Genomic DNA, 23,304 nt, shown 5'->3' on the forward strand with positions numbered 1-23,304 from the left:
CAATGCTGCAGTAACCGCTTCCTCCCCCATCCCCTTTGTTTTTTTTTTTTTATGCCAGGGTATGGACATTTATTTTTTGCTCTTAGCATTGCTCTTTCAGGGCATAGCTTCCCTTTCTCTGTTTGCAGGAAAGTTGTGAAAGACTTTGCACCCAGACTTGTCTTTTAGTCAGCTCAGGTTGCTTGACAGTTGGGGATCGTGCAAGGTGCATTGAAGCTTTGGAAGCTAGTTGGCCACTATATCCTTGGCATGATATAACCCATATAGTTAAGGCTACCAAAACAGTGATCATTTCAACATCTGCTGCTCTTGTAAGTTCGACTTGCACAAGTCTACTTTCCATAGTCTTAGCATAGGAGCACTCTGTTTAGGGTAGAGGGGACACTTGCATTCTGACTACTGGATCTCAAGTTTTTAAGAACAGCCATGTGAGAGGACAGAAAGATTACAACCCACTAAAGAGCATCTCCTTGAAGATTAGTTGATATGCTTGTTCCATTCTGCAGTTCTAGATGGCATTTATGGTTGTCGCTGTTCACAGTGGGGAGGGTGAAACGGGGTTTGAATATAATTAGATTACTTTAAGGATGAAAACATTGAGGTCAGCCTTTACTTGAGGGTCTTCTCACTGTAGGAAGGGGCACCCCTTATGTAATGTAATTGCTGATACTAAAAATTGAGCCCCCCCAAAAAAAATAATGCTGAGCATCTTGCTGACATTTTAAAGGACATTGGGTTGAACATGTAATTGGGAAGGAGGAGTATTTTTAATTACTGAGAAACAAAGATTCACACTTGAGTGAACAGTGCCACTAGTGGAATACTTACTATTACTGAAAGGTGCTCTGACTTGTGTTGAATTGAAATGGAACACTGTAGCAGGTGGAAGAGTGTATTAAACTCCATTGTTAAGGCTGAATTTGACGGTTTGTGCAAATATTCACTTGCTTGTCTTTTGAACTAGCCCATGGTATGACTACTTCCTGATGGAGATGTTCTGACATCAGTCTGTTGCTTAAAATTGCTCAGACACTTACTAGAAATATTGCTTTCCAACTCTCCCATATTACTTTCAGTTCCTCCTCTGGTTACTCTGCAGCTGAATTGAATGACCCTTTACTTCATTTGGTGTAGCTGACTCTAAACTAAATCTGCAGGAGACAAAAAGCGGGTTTAAAGGACAATATTGGGGCTATCGGATGAAATCTGTGTCTTGGTAGAGCAATGCATTGCTTATGCCATTGTACAGGTTAATAAAGGAAGTGGTTCTGAAGAGTGTTTCTTTCAGCTTACTTCTACAAGTAAAAAGTGCATGCTAAAATAGTATTTAACTAAGCAAATTCAGGAAAAGGTAGCACTAGGGTTTAGTGTCCAGGGTTTGGAATGTGTTTGCTTTTGACAGTGAACAGCTTCTACTCATGCATGCAGCTAGTCGAGTATCAAAATGAGACGTAATTTGGCATACAAGTGTGTTATTGCCTGTTATTTTTGTGTTGCAGTGGGACCACTCAAGATAGAGTTCAATCAGCCTGTTACCTTGGAAGAAGTCAAGGACCAGAACCCTAATGTTAATTTTGGAGGTCGTTTTACTCCAAACGATTGCATAGCTCTTCAGAAAGTAGCTGTCATTATTCCTTTCAGAAATCGAGATGAGCATTTGAAGTATTATCTGTATTACATGCATCCAATTTTTCAACGCCAGCAGCTGGACTATGGCATTTATGTTATCAATCAGGTAAGGATGAGTGTTTTAACTCAATGTTACTTATGCAAGACGTAATTAAATATCTGGATAGAGAGAATTCAGTCTGTCTTTAACTGGATGCAGTGTATGCTCAGCTTAATGCCTATAAACATCCCGGGATATGTAATGAGCATCCCTTCCATTTTCCAGCTTCTGCTGCTGCTGAAAGCATTTAGTTGGATCCTCACAGCCCCAGGCTGCATAGTTTTGTTTCAGGGTCTGGAAAGTCATCTTTTCTCTTCTCGTGGTTTGGTAATGTAAATATTGATTGGTGACCTTTTTTGTCACATGTTTTCTTTTCCCATTGTAAATTTAGACATTGCTGTAAGTTGCCGTTTCTGTCAGCCAACTATGGTCATGCCCTTTTGGAATTCCCTCCTCTCATTTTTGTTTACACTTTTGTAATTCATACATTATGTAGCTGCTGCTACTTAGTTTTTGACTCACCTTTTCCTTTATTTGGACCCACTTTTTGGGTGCTTTTCTAGTCTCTGCAGTTTCTGATTTCCACTTCTACGATGTTCATCATGCATACAGCTGCAGTAATCACATATGGGGTTCTCTGCCGTCAGGCGGTCCCTCAGCCGGCCGAATTCCAAAGTCTAGGTCCGGCATCGGTTGTTGTCCTTTCTTTCCTGACGTCAGTGTGATAGGGGTATACAAGACACAGCCGACGCCATATTCTTCAGTCATTTTTGCCGCACGGTGCCCAAAGCAGAAGCAGTTCGCAAGTGCCGGTCGGCCAGCTCCTGAATTTACGAAAAATTGGAAACCGAAGTCTTCTTTAAAGCTAAGTACCCGTGGGAAACTTTTCTTGCCTCAGACCGATGTCAGACAAAGTTAACAATTGTATTTCTTGTGGGAAGCAAATACCGCATAAGGATTTCCATTCCCTCTGCATACCTTGTTTAGGCCCAGACCACGACGTCTCGGGCTGTCGCTTTTGCGCTACTTTTAATAAACGCACTATTAAGCGTCGGGCGGAGTTCGCCCAACATTATTTTGGTAAAGCCTGTGATTATAGAATGTCGTCGGAGACTCCGACTACCGTTTTGTCCAAAAAACGCAAGGACAAGGACCGGCACGCGAGGACCGTGGTCTCCACTGACACCACGCCAAAACGTGGGCCAGTTCTCAGTGAGACGCCTATGCAGTCCCTGACTGCCGACGACACTTCCTTGGCGGTGTCTTCTGTAACCGAGACCGTAGGTACCTCGGCCCTTACTCAGACTACAACCACCGAAGCCACTGTGAGTGTTGAGCCTCCTGATGTGGACAGGTCCACTTCCACCCAGGGTGTCTTCAGACCCTCATCTTCCTTTTCCATTAAGGCCTTTACTAAGTCCAAATCAGCCATGCATCCCAAGAGGCCTGTTGCTCAGGGCCCATCCCCAGGCCCCATGCCTAAAAAGCAGATGCTTAAAATGGCTGAGGATTTAATTACACTTATCAGGGGTTCTCAACCCCCTCCAGACAAGAGACCCAGAGTGGAGGAAGATTCTCCCTCTTCTGAACAGGGCTCCATTTTCTCAGAACATTCTGATGTAGAGGAACACTCGTACTCCCCTTATGAAGATTCTGATGCAGAACAGTGCATTCCTTCTGCATCTCCCCCAGAGGAGTTTTCTTTTGGGGAAACCTTGCACACCTTGAGGGAACACTTCCATTGGGAAGGCCAAGACTTTTCTGATTCCAAGAAAAGGCTTAGGGAATTTCTTTTGTTACCTCAACACAGACCTCTGGCTATACCTCCTGTCTTGGACATACTTGATGATGTTTACTCGGAGGCTTGTCTTAACCCGGATTCCCTGCCTCCTGCCCCAGTCAAACCTGATAGGTACTACAGAGTTCCTACCTCTCACCAATTTCTTTTCAAAAGCCATAATGCTGACCCTGAAACCATTTCTCAAGGCCCCAAGGGCATGAAGGCCTCTACTGCCAAGAATCCACTACCTTCCGAAAGAGAATCTAGATCCTTAGAAAGGTGGGGAAAAAAGGTATACACCTCGGCCACCTTAGCCATGAGGGCCTTAAATTGTCAGTTCCATATGCTTAAATATCAACAGTTTCTGTTATCACAATTAAGAAATAAAATGTCTCAACCTGAACAACCAGATATGAAGGAATTGCAGGATATGATGCATAGTGCAGAACAAGTGGGTAAACACACCTTACAATGTGGCTATGATGCCTTCGAGGCCTCAAGTAGAGCTGCTGTTACAGGCTCAGTCATTCGCAGACATGCCTGGCTTAGGGAACAAAGCTTGCCTGATCATGTTAAAGCTAAAATACTAGATGCTCCTTTACAAAAGGATGTACTATTTGGTACTAATGCTGAGGAGATACTATGGAAAATGGAAGAAAAAGCTAAATCTATGCAAACTGTCAAGGCTTTTCTACAGGTACAACCACCTCGTTTTAGCAGAAATTGGCCTTCTAAAAACTGGTCCTTTCCAGCCAAGGACAAGCCCCAAAGGGGTAGATACAGGCGCACAAGGGGCAGAGGACAATCTCAAGGATCATATAGAGGGAGACAATGGCAAACTCCAGCACCAAGAGGTGGAGAAGACAGTGCACAACAATACAGAAAACAATCCCAATGACTTCCCCCTTTTCATGCCAAGCAAGTCTCAGCTGGCAGCTCCCTTGGGAGGAAAGCTGGCATTGTTTACAAGAAATTGGCATATTATCACAACAGACAAATGGATCCTGGACATTATAAACAGAGGCTACAGATTTCATTTTCACACTCTTCCAAAAATGAGAGGCATGCCAAACCTGCCACACAATCAAAGGGCAGAGGCACAAACACAAATTTCAAAACTCATGGACATGAAAGCTATTCAAGAGGTACCTACTCACGAACAAGGTCAAGGTTTTTATTCCAGACTATTCCTGGTATCAAGGAAAGGAACCGACTGGAGACCCATTTTGGACTTATCCATCCTAAATACATTTCTATTCGTACCAAAATTCAAGATGCTCACATTACAGCAGCTTCTTCCCATGCCGGGCAAGGAGTTTTGGCTGGTAACATTGGACCTCAAGGAGGCATACCTGCATGTCCCAATCAGACAAAGTTGCAGAAGATACCTCAGATTTCTTGCAGGTTCAATCCACTATCAATTCTCTGCATTGCCCTTTGGCTTATCTACTGCTCCCAGAGTATTCATGAAATGCCTGGCATCAGTAATTGCCTACTGCAGACTTCAAGGGATACAAATTTACCCTTATTTGAACGACTGCCTGATCCAAGCGGACAGCAAGCACATACTTCTGGAACATCTGGCTTATGCAACACGGTTACTGAATTCTCTGGGATACACAATCAACAAAGAGAAATCCAGGCAAACACCATCTCAGAAAATAACTTTCCTGGGTGCCAACTTGGACACAAACACCCAGATGGCCTACCTTACGCTAGAAAAACAGAGGCAACTAACTCAGTACTTCAGAATACTAGCAAATTGTACCAGGCTTACTGCAAGGAAAATCCTGCAGGCTCTGGGCTTCATGGCATCTTGCATTCTTTTAATCCCATGTGCAAAGTTGCATATGAGAAAACTTCAATGGTACTTAAAAAACCTATGGTCTCAACACAGCCACAATTTGGAAACAAGAATACCAATAATTCCATGTTTACAAAAGGAATTTCTATGGTGGGCCCAAGCATGTCAAACAAACACAGGTCTCCCATTCTGCAAGCCTCAAGCAAATCAAGTCATCACAACAGACGCCTCATGTTATGCCTGGGGGGCGCACATGACAGGCAGGTGCATTCAGGGCAAATGGTCCCAAAAGGAAAAGCACCTTCACGTCAATCAAAAAGAAATGCTAGCAGTAATAAATGCAATTACAGCATTCAAGGACCTCCTGCATCCAGGACAATTATTGTTAAGAACAGACAACACCACAGTAATGTGGTACATAAACAAACAAGGAGGAACACATTCATACCCCCTGTGCAGACTAGCCATGAAACTTTGGAACTTGGCTCTAGACTGGCAAATCGAACTTCAAGCACAGTACTTGCCAGGGTTGGAAAACACGCTGGCAGACAATCTAAGCAGAAATATGACAGATCCACACGAATGGAAGTTGCATCCTCAGGTGTTTACAAAGATAATCCAAGCGTGGGGGAGGCCAGACATAGATCTCTTCGCCTCCCACAGGAATCATCAATTGGAAAAGTTTTGTTCAAGGACCTTTCATCCAAAGGCCTGGAGAGTGGACGCCCTTTCATTCAGTTGGACAGCATGGACAGTGTACGCTTTCCCACCTCTGCCTCTTCTGTCCAAGGTGCTCTTGAAAGCAAGAGCAGACAGACCGAAGATGATACTGATTGCTCCAGACTGGCCAAGACAGCACTGGTACCCTCTCCTGAGGAGCCTAACACATACTCCTCCCTGGCCTCTACCTCTAATGCCTCTTCTGCTGACTCAGCACAGCTACAAAACTCTTCACAGTCAGCTGAAAACACTCAATCTCACTGCATGGAAAATTCCTTAACACCACAACAGACCCTATTCCCCAAAGAGGTGCCGGATGTCATTCTGGAGGCCAGAAGGCCATCTACTAGAAAGGCTTACTCCGCAAAATGGAAACGGTTTTGCTCTTGGAATGAGAAAAAAGGCCAGGACCCTAGAACACTGAATTTGCCTCAGGTATTACAGTATCTAGCTGAGCTGCTGAACAGTGGACTTTCATTTTCCTCCATAAAAATCCATGCCTCTGCCATTTCTGCAGAATTCAACACGGATCCACCGTTATTCTCTCACCCACTGTTAAGACAGTTCCTCAGAGGGGCTAAGAATATAAGACCACCAAGGAAACAACCAGTGCCAGCCTGGGATCTTAATTACATTCTAGAAAAATTAACATTGCCTCCCTTTGAACCAGCTGCCTCAACAGATTTGCAATATTTGTCCTGGAAAACAGCTTTCCTTCTGGCCATTACATCTGCTCGTAGGGTTTCGGAACTACAAGCCCTCATGGCTGTGTAGCCCTTTCTCATCTTCCATCAGGACAGGGTTTCCCTTCGAACCCAACCCATCATTTATGCCTAAAGTGGTATCCAGGGTAGCTTTAAATCAAGCCATACACTTACCTACCTTTTACCCCAATCCTCAAAACAAAGGGGAAAGGCTGCTACATTCCTTAGACATCCATAGACAGCTACGTTATTATTTGGACAGAACAAAGCCTTTCAGGAAATCAGAACAATTTGTGTCTTATGCTATAGGAGCTCAAGGGAAGCCTGTTACCAAACAGACAATTTCAAAATGGATAGGCCACTGCATACGATTTTGTTACTCCTATCATGGGAAATCTGTCCCTACAGGCATTAGATCCCACTCCACCAGGGCCATAGCTACCTCTACAGCCTTCCTCAGAGGAGTTCCTACCAAAGATATTTTGGAGGCAGCCACTTAGTTCTGTGCATACCTTCACAAAACACTACCACCTGCCTTTGTATTCTAAAACTAGAGCAGGCTTTGCCACTGCTATGTTGTAGGGCATTCTGGCTCATCCCAGTTCCACCTAGTGCCTACCACCCTGTGCGTAGCTTTGGGATTCTACCCATATGTGATTACTGCAGCTGTATGCACGATGAACATAGTACAGTTTTGTACCTCCCATAAATGTAGATGTTCGAGTGCTAATACAGCTGCAGTACAAGTTTCCCTCCCTCCTTCCCCTCTTGGTAAAGGACTAGTGGCTAACACCTCCTCATACAACCTAATTTGGGTTATCCTCCTATGGTGTATTTGCTTGCAACTACTGTTTTTTGATTACATTGCATTACTTGAATATATATTTATATATATAGAATTTATGTATTGCCTTCCTTCTGGGGGCACCTGACATCTGGGGCAAGAAAGACTGAAGAATATGGCGTCGGCTGTGTCTTATATACCCCTGTCGCACTGACGTCAGGAAAGAAAGGACAACAACCGACGCCGGACCTAGACTTTGGAATTCGGCTGACCGAGGGACCGCCTGACGGCAGAGAACCCCATATGTGATTACTGCAGCTGTGTTAGCACTCAAACATCTACATTTATGGTAGGTACAAAACTGTACTTTCTGCTTGTTGCAGTCAGAGTGGTCTTTCTGCATCCCTTCTGTGTTGTTATAAGTAGATGTTCTTCGTATTTCACTGTTGCAATCATCACCCTTCCTTGACTGTGCAGAAAATAGACTTGCAGGAACTTATGCATTCTGCAAGCCAAATCAGTAAGCATACCCTGCGATGTGAGTTTGATGTCCTTGAAGCATCCTGCAGGGCAGCAGTCACAGGTTCTGTACTTCAAAAGGCATGCTTGGCATAAAGAACAGACCTTGCCAGATCATGTCAAACCAAAATTATTGGATGCACCTCTTAACAAAGACAATCTGTTTGGCACCAAAGCAGAAGAGGTTAAAAAAAAAGATGGAAGAAAAAGCTTAAATCTATGCAGACAGTTAGACTTTTTGCAAGTTCAGCCTCCATGATTCTGTAGACATTGTCCCTCAAAACATTGGTCCTTTCCTGCCCCCTCAAGGCCACTTCAGACAAGACCTAGGGGTAACACCCCCCCCCCCCAGGCACCAGTCTCAGGGTATGCAGAGATCTAAACAATGGAGTGCCTCCACTTCTAAACCAGGGAGTGCTAAGCCACCCCCTTATGGAAAGAATTCCCAGTGACTCCTCAACTCCTCCTCTCACCTCTGCCCATCTGTCTGTGCCACTAGGAGGAAAAATTGCCTTCCATGCAGAAAACTGGGCCTCCCATCACCAACGACTGATGAGTCCTCAACAGTGTGTTCCAGGGGTACAAAGTTTATTTCCACACCTTGCCAACCCCAAAGAGATTCCCAGATCTTCCTCCAAACCAGTGGGCAGAGGCACAAAACCAAGTTCATTACCTGCTCTCCAAGAGGGCAATTCAGCCTGTTACAGATCAGGTAGGCCAAGGGTTCTATTCCAGGCTTTTTCTAGTACCCAGAAAAGAAGGCACCTGGAGCCCAGTCTTAGAGCTATCTATTTTAAACCTTCCTGGTGGTAACAAAATTCAAAATGCTTACACTCCAGCAGCTTCTCCCTGTGCTGTCCAAAGATGCCTGGTGTGCCACTCTAGACCTCAGAGGCCTATCTGCATATCACAATCAGAGATTCTTGGCAGGAAATGTCTATGTTTCAGGGCAGGAGCTATGCATTATCAGATGTTCATAGTGTTACCCTGCTGCAGTCATCACACTAGGGTTATCCTGCCATCAGGCGGTCCCGCAGTCGGCCTGAGTTCCAAAGTCTTGGTCCGGCGTCGGTTGCTGTCGCTTCTTCCCTGACGTCAGTGCGCCAGGGGTATACAAGAGGCATTCGACGCCATTTTCTTCAGTCTTTCTTGCAGCGCAGTGCCCGAAGCAGAAGCAGTTCGCAAGTGCCGGCCGACACCTGAGATTTTTGATTGAATTTCAGTCCGAAGTCTTCAATAAAGCTAAGTACCCCGTTGGGGAACCTTTTCTTGCCTCAGTCCAATGTCAGAAAAAGTTAACAATTGCATTTCTTGTGGGAAGCCAATACCTCATAAGGACTTCCATTCTTATTTTATTCCTTGCCTAGACCCAGACCACGACGTCACAGGTCGTCGGTTTTGTGCTAGGTTTAATAAACGAACTATCAAACGCCGTTTTGACTTCGCACGACATTACTTTGGTAGGAAATTTAGTTGTATCATGCCGTCGGAGCAACCGACGACCAGCATATATAAAAAACGCAAGGATAAGGACAGGCAGCCTAGGAACAAGCCAGACTCAGAGGCCTCTGCTGGGCCTGTCATCGGTTCTCCGGTTTTCAGTGAGGCGCCTACGTAGCCCCTGACAACCATAGAATTGGAACCCCAGACAGCTGCGGATTCGCAAGCGGAGTGTACTAGGCCGACGCAGCCATCTTCATTAGGCCCTTCCGACACCGGAGCAGAAGGAGACCCCGGTGCAGTGGAAACACCTTCGGTTGTAGAAGGTGTCTTCAGACCGACTACACTCACCATTAAATCTTATGCTAAGCTTAAAACTCCTTTAAAACCAAAAAAGACTGTACATCAGTCTACAGTTCAAGGCCCCATGCCTAAGAAACAGATGCTTAAGATGGCTGAAGATTTGATTACCCTAATCAGGGGTTCCCATCCCCCTCTAGATAAAAGACCAAGACAAGAGGAGGATTATGCCTCCTCTGACCAGGTTTCAATTTCCTCAGATTCTTCTGAGGAACAGGATTACACTTTTCCCCATTATGAAGACTCTGATGCTCAAGAGACTATTCCCTCAGCATCTCCTCCTGAAGACTACTCCTTTGGGGAAACTTTACATACCATGAGGGAACATTTCCACTGGGAAGGCCAGGACTACTCTGATTCTAAGAAAAGGCTCCAAGAGTTCCTTTTACTACCCCAGCACAGACCACTTGCTATCCCTCCAGTTTTAGATATTGTGGATGATGTTTACTTGGAGTCTCTCTACCTCCTGCTCCAGCCAAACCAGACAGATACTGCAGAGCACCTGACTCACACAAATTCCTTTATAAAAGCCCTGTGGCTGACCCAGAAACAATTTCCCAGGGTCCCAAGGGGGCTAAAGCTTCTATGGCTAAAAGTCCTGTGCCCTCTGAAAGGGATTCCAGAGCCCTAGATAGATGGGGAAAGAAAATATACACCTCAGCAACTCTGGCTATGAGACCATTAAATTGTCAGTTTCACATGCTGAAATATCAGCAATTTCTAATGTCTCAAAACAAAAAATGCGCACACATACTGAACAGTCTGAATTCAAGGAAATGCAGGATCTGTTGCATGCAGCTGAACAGGTGGGCAAACATACTTTACAATGTGGATTTGATTCATTGGAAGCTTCCTGTAGAGCAGCTGTTACTAGGTCTGTCATACGTAGACATGCTTGGTTAAAAGAACAAACCCTACGTGATCATGTTAAAGCAAAATTATTGGGTGACCTTTACAGCAGGATGTATTATTTCGTGTCAAAGCAGAAGAGGTTTTAAAGAAAATTGAAGATAAGGCAAAGTCTATGCAGACGGTCAAGGATTTTTTACAGGTACAACCCCCTCGTTTCAGCAGAAATTGGCCAACAAAAAACTGGTCCTTTCCAGCTTCTGACAGATCACAGAGGGGCAAATACAGACGCCCAAGGGGCAGAGGTCAGTCACAAGGCCCTTACAAACCTCGCCAATGGGGTACTGCTACCCAGAAAGGAGGAGAAGACAGGCCCCAAGCTAGCAGAAGACAAACACAATGACTCTATCCTCAAACTACCAAGCAAATCTCTCCTGGCAGCTCCCTTGGGAGGAAAATTAGCATTTTTTGCAGACAGCTGGCACATCATCACAAAAGACAAATGGGTCCTAAACATTGTCTCACAAGGATATAGGTTCCACTTTCATACCTTGCCAAGATTAAAAGGAATGCCAAACCTGCCACCAAATCAATGGGCAGAGGCACAAAAACAAATTACAGCTCTCATGGACATGAGAGCCATTGAACAGGTACCTACACAGGAACAAGGACAAGGATTTTACTCAAGACGCTTTCTAGTCCCAAGAAAAGACAAAGCATGGAGATCCATTCTGGATCTTTCAGTTCTGAACACCTATCTGCAAGTACCAAAATTCAAGATGCTAACACTACAGCAGCTTCTTCCCATGCTGGGCAAGAATGCTTGGCTAGTAACGTTGGACCTAAAAGAGGCATACCTGCATGTCCCTATCAGACAAAATTGCAGAAGATACCTCCCGCTTCATTGCAGGTTCAACGCATTGTCAATTCTCTGCACTGCCCTTTGGCTTATCTACTGCACCCAGGGTCTTCACAAAATGCCTGGCACCAGTAATTGCATACTGCAGACAAAGAGGAATTCAGATATACCTATACCTGGACGACTGCCTTATTCAAGCAGAAAGCAAGGACATTCTTTAAAACATCTGGCATTTGTCAAACACCTTCTAAGTTGCCTAGGGTACACAGTAAACGAAAAGAAATCAAAACTAATGCCCTCACAAAACATAATATTCCTGGGTGCCAGCTTGAATACAATGGCCCAGATGGCTCATCTCACGCCAGACAAGCAACAACAGCTGACTCAGTATTTCAAAATAATGGCAACAAAGACCCAACTCCCTGCAAGAAAAATTCTGCAGGCCTTAGCATTCATGGCATCTGGCATACTACTAATACCATTTGCAAAACTGCATATGAGGAAATTACAATGGTACCTGAAAAGCATATGGACTCAGCACAGCCACAGCTTGGAAACAATGATACCACTCATTCCCTGCCTTCAACAGGAGTTTCTATGGTGGGCACAGGCATGTCACCTCAACAAGGGTCAGCCTTTCACCTTACCCACAGCCAGGCAAACTATGACAACAGATGCATCGGTCTATGCTTGGGGAGCACACATGGCGGGACAGATCAAAGGCATCTGCATATCAATCAAAAATGCCCTAACAGCTTTCAAGGACCTCTTACACCCAGGACAACTAATAATAAAGATGGACAATACCACAGTAATGTGGTACATAAACAAGCAAGGGGGCACACATTCCTACCCTCTATGCAGGCAAGCAATGACCTTGTGGAACACAGCACTGTCTTACCAGGTTCAATTACAAGCACAGTTCATGCCTGGAAAGAAAAACACATTGGCAGACGACCTAAGCAGAAACATCATGGATTCACACGAGTGGAAGCTAGATCCACAAGTATTTGCAATGATAGCTCAAAAATGGGGACGCCCAGACATAGATCTGTTTGCCAGCCCCCAAAACTACCAACTTCAAACATTTTGCACAAGGACATTCCATCCACAAGCTTGGAAAGTGGACGCCCTCTCATTCAGTTGGAAAACATTAACAGTGTATGCCTTTCCTCCACTGCCTCTTCTAGCAAAGGTACTGCTGAAAGTCAGATTAGACAGACCACAAATGATATCATTGCACCAGACTGGCCACGCCAGCATTGGTATCCAATTCTAAGGAATATGGCCCACGGCCCACCATGGATTTTACCACAAATTCCTCACCTGCTCACCCAGCGAGACAATCAGATTCTACACAGCCAGCTCAAGACTTTAAACCTGGCTGCATGGCAAATTACCTAAACAACCAGCCAACACCTCTATCCAAAGCTGTTATGGATGTCATTCTGGAGGCCAGGAGGCCCAGCACCAGGAAAACCTATTCAGACAAATGGAAAAGATTTTGTGCCTGGAACCAGGCTAAAGGCCAAAATCCCCTTGATCCAAACATTCCTCAGATTCTACAATATTTAACTGAGATGTTGCACAAAGGACTTTCCTTTTCATCTATTAAGATCCACGCCTTAGCAATTTCAGCTCATTACAACACGGATCCTCCTTTATTCTCACATCCACTCCTAAGACAGTACCTCAGAGGGGCTAAGAATAGAAGACCGCCCAGGAGAGCACCAACACCTACTTGGGATCTCAACTTTGTTCTGGAAAAGCTTACACTTCCGCCCTTTGAACCAGCTTTTTCAGCTGATTTAAAATTTCTTTCATGGAAAACTGCCCTGCTACTAGCAATAACCTCCGCTAGAAGAGTCTCAGAGTTGCAGGCACTAATGGCAGTGGAGCCTTTCCTCATTTTTCATCAAGACAGAGTCTCCCTATGAACTAACCCTTCCTTTATGCCAAAGGTGGTATCCAGTGTGGCCCTAAACCAAACCATTCATTTGCCCACCTTTTTCCCAAATCCCCAGAACAAAGGAGAAAGACTCCTGCACTCTTTGGACATTCACAGGCAATTACGTTACTGCTTGGATAAAACTAAGGCTTTCAGAAAATCTGACCAGCTCTTTGTAGCCTATGCTGCAGGATCACAAGGAAAAGCCATCTAAAAACAGACCATTTCTAAATGGATAGGGCATTGCATACGTTTCTGCTACACGCATCATGGGAAACCGGTACCTGCTAACATTAGGTCCCACTCCACCAGGGCTACAGCTACATCAGCAGCCTTTCTCAGGGGAGTGCCAACCAAGGATATTCTGGAAGCTGCAACTTGGAGTTCAGTGCACACCTTCACCAAACACCATCACTTACCTCTATATTCTAAGACTAGAGCTGGTTTTGCCACTGCAGTTTTGCAGGGCCTACTAGCTTCTTCTACCCCTGTTTAACTCCACCACCCATCCTTAGCTTTGGGATTCAACCCAAGTGTGATGACTGCAGCAGGGTAACACGATGAACATAGTACAGTTTTGTACCTACCATAAATGTAGATGTTCGAGTGTTCACCCTGCTGCAGTCCAGGTTACCCTCCCTCCATCCCCTCTGAACTAGCTGAACTTATCTATACCACTCTATCCTGTGCCTGAAGGTATTGTTGTTTTATATATATATCTATATATCTATATATATATATCTATATATATATATCTATATATATATATCTATATATATCTATATATATCTATATATATATATATATATATATATATATATATATATATAGATAGATAGATAGATATATATATATTGTCTGCCTACTGAAGAAAATGGCGTCAGGGAAGAAGCGACAGCAACCGACGCTGGACCAAGGCTTTGGAACTCAGGCCGACTGCGGGATCACCTGATGGCAGGATAACCCTAGTGTGATGACTGTAGAAGGGTGAACACTCGAACATCTACATTTATGGTAGGTACAAAACTGTACTTTCTCTGCACTTGCCTTTGGCTTAGCCACTGCTCCCAGAGTTTTCACAAAATGCCTGGCTCCAGCCATTGCTTATTGCAGACAAAGAAATATTTGAATTTACCCTTACTTGGATGACTGCCCGAGTCAGGCAGACAGACAGTCAGGAAAAGCTGTTACAGCACCTGACATTTGTAAAGGACCTACTAAAATCACTGGGGTACACTATTAACGAGAAGAAATCCAAACTTGTCCCCAGTCAAAAAAATTGTATTCCTGGGAGCAAGCCTGGACATGGCATCCCAGATGGCATTTCTAACTCCTGAAAAACAAGCCTATCTGACAGGCTACTTCTCTCGACTGGCCACTAGAACCCAGTTATCCACAAGGAAAATCCTGCAAGCTCTAAGGTTCATGGCCTCCTGCATTCCACTAATTCCATATGGCAAACGACATATGAGGAAACTTCAGTGGTACTTAAAAAGCCTTTGGTGTCAACATTCACAGGAGCTGGAAACTATTATACCTGTGATACCTTGTCTAAGGAACGATTTTCTGTGGTGGACAGCAGCATGCAACCACTACAAGGGACTTCCCTTTTCACAAACCCACGCCGCCCAGACCCTAACCACAGATGCATCAGACTATGCCTGGGTTGCTCACCTGGACGGCAGGTGCATTCAGGGCTATTGGGGCCCAAACCAAATTCATCTGCACATCAACCAAAAAGAGATGCTAGCTCTTCAGCACGCTCGTGACAGCTTTCAGTCTCTGCTCTCTCCGAGGCTTCTGCTTATCAGAACTGACAACACCACAGTAATGTGGTAAATCAACAAGCAGGGGGGAACCCACTCCTACCCTCTTTGCAGGCTAGCCATGACCCTTTGGAACACTGTCTCAGCCATGCATATTCATCTGCAAGCTCAATTCCTGCCAGGCAAACAAAACTCTCTGGCAGACATCCTAAGCAGAAATCTCCTAGCCCCACACGAGCAGCAATTAAACCACAACACCTTCAACCTTGTAACCCAAAAATGGGGTACTCCGAAGGTGGACCTATTTGCCTCCCCCTACAACCATGAGCTCAACAAGTTCTGCACCAGGAAACCTCACAGCAAGGCCTGGAAAGTGGATGCCCTAGCCTTCCAGTGGGCAAACCTCTCAGTCTGTGCATTTTTCCCTCTACCTCTTCTGACCAGAGTATTACTCAAAATAAGGGAGGAAAGACCAAGAGCAATCGTGATTGCCCCAGACTGGCCACACCAGTGTTGGTACCCACTACTGCACAGTCTGTCCCCGTTGCCTCCATGGCACCTACCCCAGATTCCAACTCTCCTGACACAGCAGGAGGAAGTGTTCTTGCATGCACAGTTGCAGACACTGAACCTAGCAGCCTGGCTTATTCCTTGACTTCTCCAGTGGCCACTCTAAGAAAACAAGTCCTGGATGTCATACATGAAGTCAGACGATCCACTACTAGAAAATCCTATGCAGACAACTGGAAAAGGTATTGTTCCTGGATCCAGACTAAAGGAGGTGACCTAGCACAGCCCTCCTTACCTCTCATCCTGGATTACCTAGCAGAACTACTCTACAGGGACCTATCCTTCTCTTCCATTAAAATTCATGCCTCTGCCATCTGTGCACATTACAGCACTGAGCCACCTCTCTTCTCACACCCTCTCATCAAACAATTTCCGAGAGGGGCTAGCAACTTAAGGCCACCAAGGAGAGCCCCTACATCTGCTAGGGACCTTAACTTTGTGTTGGAAAAGCTCACACTCCCCCCTTTGGTTAAAATTCCTCTCTTGGAAAACAGCCTTGCTTCTGGCCATCACTTCAGCTAGGAGAGTGAGTTACAAGCACTTATGGCTGTGGAACCTTTCATCATTTTTCATGCTGACAGGGTCTCCCTCGGGACTAACCCAACTTTCATGCCTAAGGTGGTGTCCAGTGTGGCTCTCAACCAATCTGTTTGCCCACCTTTTTTTTCCTAAACCTCAAATAAGGGGGAAAGGCTCCTGCACTCTGCGCAGTCAGGGAAGGGTGATGACTGCAGCAGTGAATGCACTCTAACATCTACATTTATGGTAAGTGTACACAACTGCCTTTGTCTTGTTCCTTCAGCAGAGACAGTTGGACAGGTTTCTTTGTTTGTGGCCTCCACAAACCATTCCTACCTTCAACATTACATTCCTGCTTCAACTTGAGGATCCTAGTTACCTTCACTGTAGACCATTTCTTCTCAACATTCCTACAGTTTTAGCAGAGCTCATCAAATTTGTCAGTTGAAGTTCAGGCAAGCTGTTTTGACCCTTCTGTTTGATCTTTAGGAGGCACAGAAGTAAATCTGTTATGAGTGCTTCTTTGTCTCCTGGTCTGGCTGGATGTGAGGAATCCTTGAACTTTGCATTACCACTGTCACAGTGCTATTCATTGTGCTGATGTTCTTCATCTCACATTGCTGCAGTCCTAACAATTGGGTAGTCCGCTGTCCCTCGGTCGGCCCGAATATCAGAGTATAAGGCTGACGTCGGTCAAGGCGCATTTGACTGACATCAGAACGTCAGGGTACAAATGCGCATGACCGACGTCATATCCTCAGTCTTTTTTGCCGCATGGTCCGATGCAGAAGCAGTGTTGCAAGTGCCATTTGGCGTTCTGAAATTTTTCGAATTCGGAGTTTCAGACCGAAGTCAGAGTTGGTTAAGTACCCCGTTGGGAATATTTTGGTTTTTCTTGCCTCAGTGGTTTACCGGATGTCAGAAAAAGTGAATAACTGTATTTCTTGTGGGAAACAGATACCGCATAGGGATTACCATAATTTGTGTATACCTTGTTTGGGACCTGAGCACGACGTTGTTGGGTGTCGCTTTTGTGCTAGGTTCAATAAGCACTATAAAGCGTAGGTTGGATTATGCCAGGTTGGTCTTTGGGAAGCGGTGCAATTACAATATGCCGTCGGATGCTCCGGCCGCTTCCTCAAAGAAGCGCAAGGACAAGGCAGTTAAACCTAGGTTAGAGGAGTCGTCCGAGCCGGACCCCGGTTCTTTAGGCGTCAGTGGAACCGGTGGTCCTCACGGAGGCCTCTCTGGAGTCCCAGGGAGAAACTGTGTTTTTACAGGATGTGGCCTCCCAGGAGGCAGGTCAGGCTGTAGGGGCTTCTCAGGTAACTGCACTCCCCTCCCTTCCTAAGGTGTCTAGGCCCTCTCTTTCTGCTTCCAAGGCTTCTCCTAGAGGCAGGTCTAGTGTTGCTTCTGTGGGTGTCACTCCTAGTTCTTCAGGTTCAGTGCCCAAGAAGCACATGCTTAAAATGGCAGAAGATTTAATTACTTTGATTAGAGGCTCTATGCCCCCTCCTGATAAGAGGCCTAGGATGGAACCTGTGTTGGGGGATTATGAGCAGGCTTCGGATGTGTCTGAGTCTTGGCTGAAGACTTGCAGGAGTATTCTCATTATTCTGATTCTGATGTGGATGATTCTACTCCTTCTGCTTCTCCTCCTGAGGATTTTTCTTTTCAGAGACCCTTCACTCCATGAGAGAGCATTTTAAATGGGAAGGTCAGGATTTCTCTGATTCCAGGAAAAGGCTTAGGGAATTTTGTTTTACCCCAGCATAGGCCTTTAGCTATACCTCCTGTTCTGAATGTGGTGGAAGATGTGTTTGCAGAGGCTTCTCTTAATCCTGATTCCTTGCCTCCTGCTCCTGTTAAACCAGATAGGTATTACAGGGTGCCTGAAGCTCATAAGTATCTTTTAAGAGTCCTAGGGCAGACCCAGAAACTGTTAGCCAGGGGCCTAAGGGTGTTAAGGCTTCTGTTGTCAAGAATCCAGTTCCGGCAGATAAAGAGGCCAGGGCCTTGGATAGGTGGGGTAAGAAAGTTTATACTTCTTCCACTCTAGCCATGAGAGCTTTGAATTGCCAATTTCACATGTTGAAATATCAAAATTATCTCCTTTCACAGTTGAAATCTAAGGTTGATGCTCTGGCGGAAGGTATTGATTGTAAAGAGTTACAAGATTTGGTGCATGTTTCTGAACAGGTGGGTAAGCATTCTTTGCAATGTGGTTTTGATGCTGTTCAGGCCTCGTCTGGGGTGGCTGCCACTGGGTCAGTTCTTCGCAGGCATGCCTGGCTGAGGGATCAAAATTTATCTGACCATGTTAAAACTAGGATTTTGGATGCCCCGTTGCAATCTGATGTCTTGTTTGGTTCTCCTGTTGAGGCAGTTTTAAAGAAAATGGAAGACAAGGCTAAGTCTATGCAGACTGTTAAAGATTTTTTGCAGGTTCAGCCTCCAAAGTTTAGTAGAAATTGGCCTACTAAAGGGTGGACGTATCCTTCTTATGATTCCCAGTCTAGGGGTAGATCTAGACGTGGCAGGGGCAGAGGTCAGGGCTCTTTCAGGCCTAGAACAGGGAGTTCTCCTGCACAGTCTTCGGGTGAGGGCAGGGGTCAGTCCTTTCGTAAACAGACCCAATGACCTACCTTTTCAGCTGCCAGACCCTTCTCGCCTGGCAGCACCTTTGGGAGGAAGGTTGGCACTTTTCAAAGAAAATTGGAGTTTGATTACCCAAGACAGATGGGTACTGGATATCATACATCACGGTTACAGGTTTTACTTCCATACCTTGCCTCCTTTCAAGGGCATGCCAGACATTCCTCCTCAACAAAGAATAGAGGCTCACAAGCAAATTTCTCTGTTACTCCAAATAGGGGCCATACAGCCGGTTCCTATGCCAGAAAGGGGCCTAGGATTTTATTCTCGCCTGTTCCTTGTGCCAAAAAAGGGGAACACGTGGAGACCAATTTTGGATTTATCTATCCTCAACACTTATCTGGACATTCCCAAGTTCAAAATGTTGACGTTACAACAGCTTTTACCTCTACTGGGCAAGGATCACTGGATGGTAACTTTGGATCTCAAGGAGGCTTACCTTCATGTTCCTATCAGGCTAAGTTGCAGGAAATATCTGCGTTTTCGGACTGGGACTTCTCACTATCAGTTCTCTGCATTGCCCTTTGGCTTGTCTACTGCCCAGAGTATTTACGAAAGTTCTGGCTCCAGTGATAGCTTTCTTCAGGCTAAAAGGAATACAAATCTATCCTTATTTGGACGATTGCCTGATTCTGGCTCAAGGAAGGACGAGCTTCTTCGTCATTTGGAATATGTGATAGCAGTGCTAAGATGCCTGGGGTATTCTGTGAACGAAATAAAGTCCAGTCTAGTACCCTCTCAAGACATGTGCTTTCTGGGTGTAAGACTGAATACAGCATCCCAGATGGCCTTTCTAACCCCGGACAAACAAAAGAATCTTTCCCTTTACTTCCATCATCTATCTCTTCAGTCCGGGCTGACTGCAAGGACAGTCCTTCAAGCCTTAGGGTTCATGGCATCTTGTATTCTGGTGCTTCCCAATGCCAAACTGTATATGAGGAAGTTGCAATGGTATCTCAAAAATGTATGGACACAGCACTGCCAGCATCTGGACACTGTCATTCAAATAATACCTTGCATTCAAAAGGAATTTTTGTGGTGGGCTCAGGGATGTCACCTAAACAAGGGACTCTGTGACCCGGCCAGAGGCGAGTCAAATTTTAACGACAGATGCCTCAGACAAAGCTTGGGGAGCTCAACTAAACGGAAAGTGGATACAAGACAAGTGGCCTGTCAGACTACAGCATCTACATATCAACTTGAAGGAGATGTTAGCAGTCCAGTTTGCATTAATAGCTTTCAAGGATTTACTTCTTCCAGGGCAGGTGTTGATTCTAACAGACAACACAACTGTCATGTGGTACATCAACAAGCAAGGGGGAACACATTCTTATCCTCTATGCAGGCAAGCAATGATTTTGTGGGAGACTGCTCTCAGTTTACAACTAAGTCTTCAGGCAAGGTTTCTGCCGAGCACAGAACTCCTTAGCAGATGTGTTAAGCAGACAAATCATGGATCCCCACGAGTGGAAACTGGATCTTCATGTATTTCAGAAATTGACAGTGTCCTGGGGAACTCCAGACATAGATCTGTTCGCTTCTCCACTAAACCACCAGCTGCCAAAGTTTTGCACAAAGGTTTCATCCCACAGCTTGGAAAGTGGATGCTCTTTCTTTCAGTTGGAAAAATCTTCATGTGTATGCCTTTCCACCTCTGCCTCTCCTCCCAAAGGTACTTCTAAAGGCCAGACAGGACAAGCCAAGGATGATTTTGATAGCTCCAGATTGGCCTCGACAGCATTGGTACCCATTACTGAGAAGTCTAGTACAGAAGCCTCCATGGCCTTTGCCTTTGATTCCACATCTGTTGTCCCAGGAGGACAGTCATTTGCTCAATGTCAAACTTCACTCTCTTCACCTAACAGCATGGCATATTCTGTTTTAAACCATAGAGGGTCTCAACTTCCACAACAAGTTTTGAATGTGATTTTGGAAGCTAGAAGGCCTAGTACAAGGAAAGTGTACGCAGATAAATGGAAGAGATTTTTATTTTGGAGTGCAGCTAAGGATTTGGATGTTTCTGAGCCTGATTTAAGTGTGGCTCTTCAATATCTTACTGAGTTATTGGACAAAGGTTTGTCCTTCTCTTCTATTAAGATTCATGCTGCAGCAATTTCAGCTCACTACGACTGTGACCCACCATTGTTTTCTCATCCTTTGTTCAAGCAATTTCTTAGAGGGCAAAGAATATAAGACCCCCACGAAGGGCTCCTACTCCTGCTTGGGATCTCAATTTTGTGTTGGAGAAACTCACTCTACAACCTTTTGAGCCTGCAGCTACTGCTGAGTTGAAATATTTGTCATGGAAGACTGCTTTTTGTTGGCCATTACCTCTGCAAGAAGGGTTTCTGAATTGCAGGCCCTTATGGCAGTTGAGCCTTTCTTAATTTTCCATAAGGATAGGGTATCTTACGTACTAATCCTTCCTTTATGCCTAAAGTGGTTTCTAGTGTGGCTTTAAACCAAACTATTCATTTGCCTACTTTTATGCAAATCCCCAAACTAAAGGGGAAAAGATTTTGCACACTTTAGATGTACACAGGCAGTTGCGATATTATTTGGACAGAACTAAAGGGTTCAGACAATCTCAGCAATTATTAGTTTCTTTTGCTTTGTGCTCTCAGGGCAAGCCCGTGTCAAAACAAACTATTTCTAAGTGGATTGGATTTTGCATTGCTTTCTGTTATTCCCATCATGGCAAAGAGATTCCAGCTGGGATTAGGCCTCATTCCACTAGGGCTACTGCCACTTCAACAGCTTTATTGAGGGGGGTGGCTACTAAGGATATTTTGGAGGCAGCCACTTGGAGTTCAGTGCATACCTTTTCTAGGCATTACCACCTTCCACTGTACTCTAAATCCAGGGCTGGTTTTGCCACTGCTGTGTTGCAGGGCATTTTGGCAGCTCCTGCTTCATTATAGTTTAGCCATCCTCCCTTACCTCTGCTTTGGGATTCTACCCAATTGTTAGGACTGCAGCAATGTGAGATGAAGAACATAGTACAGTTTTGTACCTACCATAAATGTAGATGTTCAAGATCCACATTGCTGCAGTCCAATTTACCTCCCTCCTTCCCTCTGTAGTTTGAGGTGGTTGTGTGGGTTGGGTTATCCATCTGAGGTATAATTGTATAATTGTATATATTGTATATATTGTACATATTTTTGGTGTTAGGCTGGTTGGTTGTTTAGTTGTTGTCTATGGGTTTTGACCTTTCTTTTTAGGGTCTTCTGACATCTGGGGCAAGAAAAGACTGAGGATATGACGTCGGTCATGTGCATTTGTACCCTGACGTTCTGATGTCAGTCAAATGCGCCTTGACCGACGTCAGCCTTATACTCTGATATTCGGGCCGACCGAGGGACAGCGGACTACCCAATTGTTAGGACTGCAGCAATGTGGATCTTCGAACATCTACATTTATGGTAGGTACAAAACTGTATTTTTCTCTATGGTCCCATCATCAGCTTTGCTGATGTTGGGTCATCCAACATTGGTGCCTCTAGTGTTAGGCCACCTTCTTCCTACTTCTGGTATCCTCCTGAATACAGTTGTCCCTGTATTGGCCCACCTTATTCAGGTTTGGTTGCCTGCTGTAGAGTCGGGCCATGCATTGGGCGTAACATCATATCCTACTGCTATCTGTCTGCCTTCCCCTGAGCTTGTGCTTGACTTAGTACAGGCCTGTTTGGCATCGCAGGCCATCAGTGGTAGGCCCAGTGCTGATAACTTAAATCATACTCTGTATTACCAGTTTTTATTGTACAGGTGGTAGCTACTGTCCCTTTGAGCAGTCTAGTGAGGGCCTTATGGCCTGTACTGTGAGGTAAACCATCAGAGGATTTTTCTTCCTTATACTCGTTAGAGGTGATCCCAGGATCTGTATTGCCAGGGTGGTCAACTCCTTTAGGACAATCTTTTGACTTTGGAACTGATGAATTCCTTAGGGAGACAGGTAATGAAGTCTTCAGATTTTTTTTTTTTTTTTTTTTTTTTAGTGGTGGATTAGGGTATGGGAAAGGTCACTATCCTTACTCTGCCTTCTCCTCTTTGTAGGATTCTGGCTTTAGTGAATGTTTGCAAATAAGCACATCCTGTTTCTTTTTAACAGGAAGGAAGAAATGACTGCATTGTGACCATCTGGGATTTCCCTTTGAGGATAAATTTAAAGTTGCTATGGTCTAGAATTGGCTTGAAGTCCTTGGTCTTTTTCAGGACTAAAACTTACCCAGCATAATAATCGTATCTTCTCTAGGTGGATGGGACCTCTTGGATGGTATTTTTTTTGAAGAATGTTTAAGGCCCGTCTTTTTAGCCTCACTTGTGTGACAGGGTGGGATGTTGGGTGCGGCTTAGTA

The 23,304-nt window shown here is 44.9% G+C and overlaps 1 protein-coding gene across 1 annotated transcript in view; it reads left to right on the top strand.

Annotated features, from left to right (window-relative positions):
- Positions 1–23,304, top strand: part of B4GALT1 (beta-1,4-galactosyltransferase 1) — a 363,239-nt gene that overhangs the window by 71,963 nt on the left and 267,972 nt on the right. The window contains exon 2 of the mRNA XM_044061332.1: positions 1,500–1,735. Coding sequence (XP_043917267.1) covers positions 1,500–1,735 — 236 coding nt within the window. The remainder of the gene's footprint in view (positions 1–1,499; positions 1,736–23,304) is intronic.

Source organism: Protopterus annectens, chromosome 2.part0, assembly GCF_019279795.1.
Source record: "Protopterus annectens isolate FY-2018-M chromosome 2.part0, PAN1.0, whole genome shotgun sequence".
NCBI classification, from domain to species: domain Eukaryota; kingdom Metazoa; phylum Chordata; order Ceratodontiformes; family Protopteridae; genus Protopterus; species Protopterus annectens.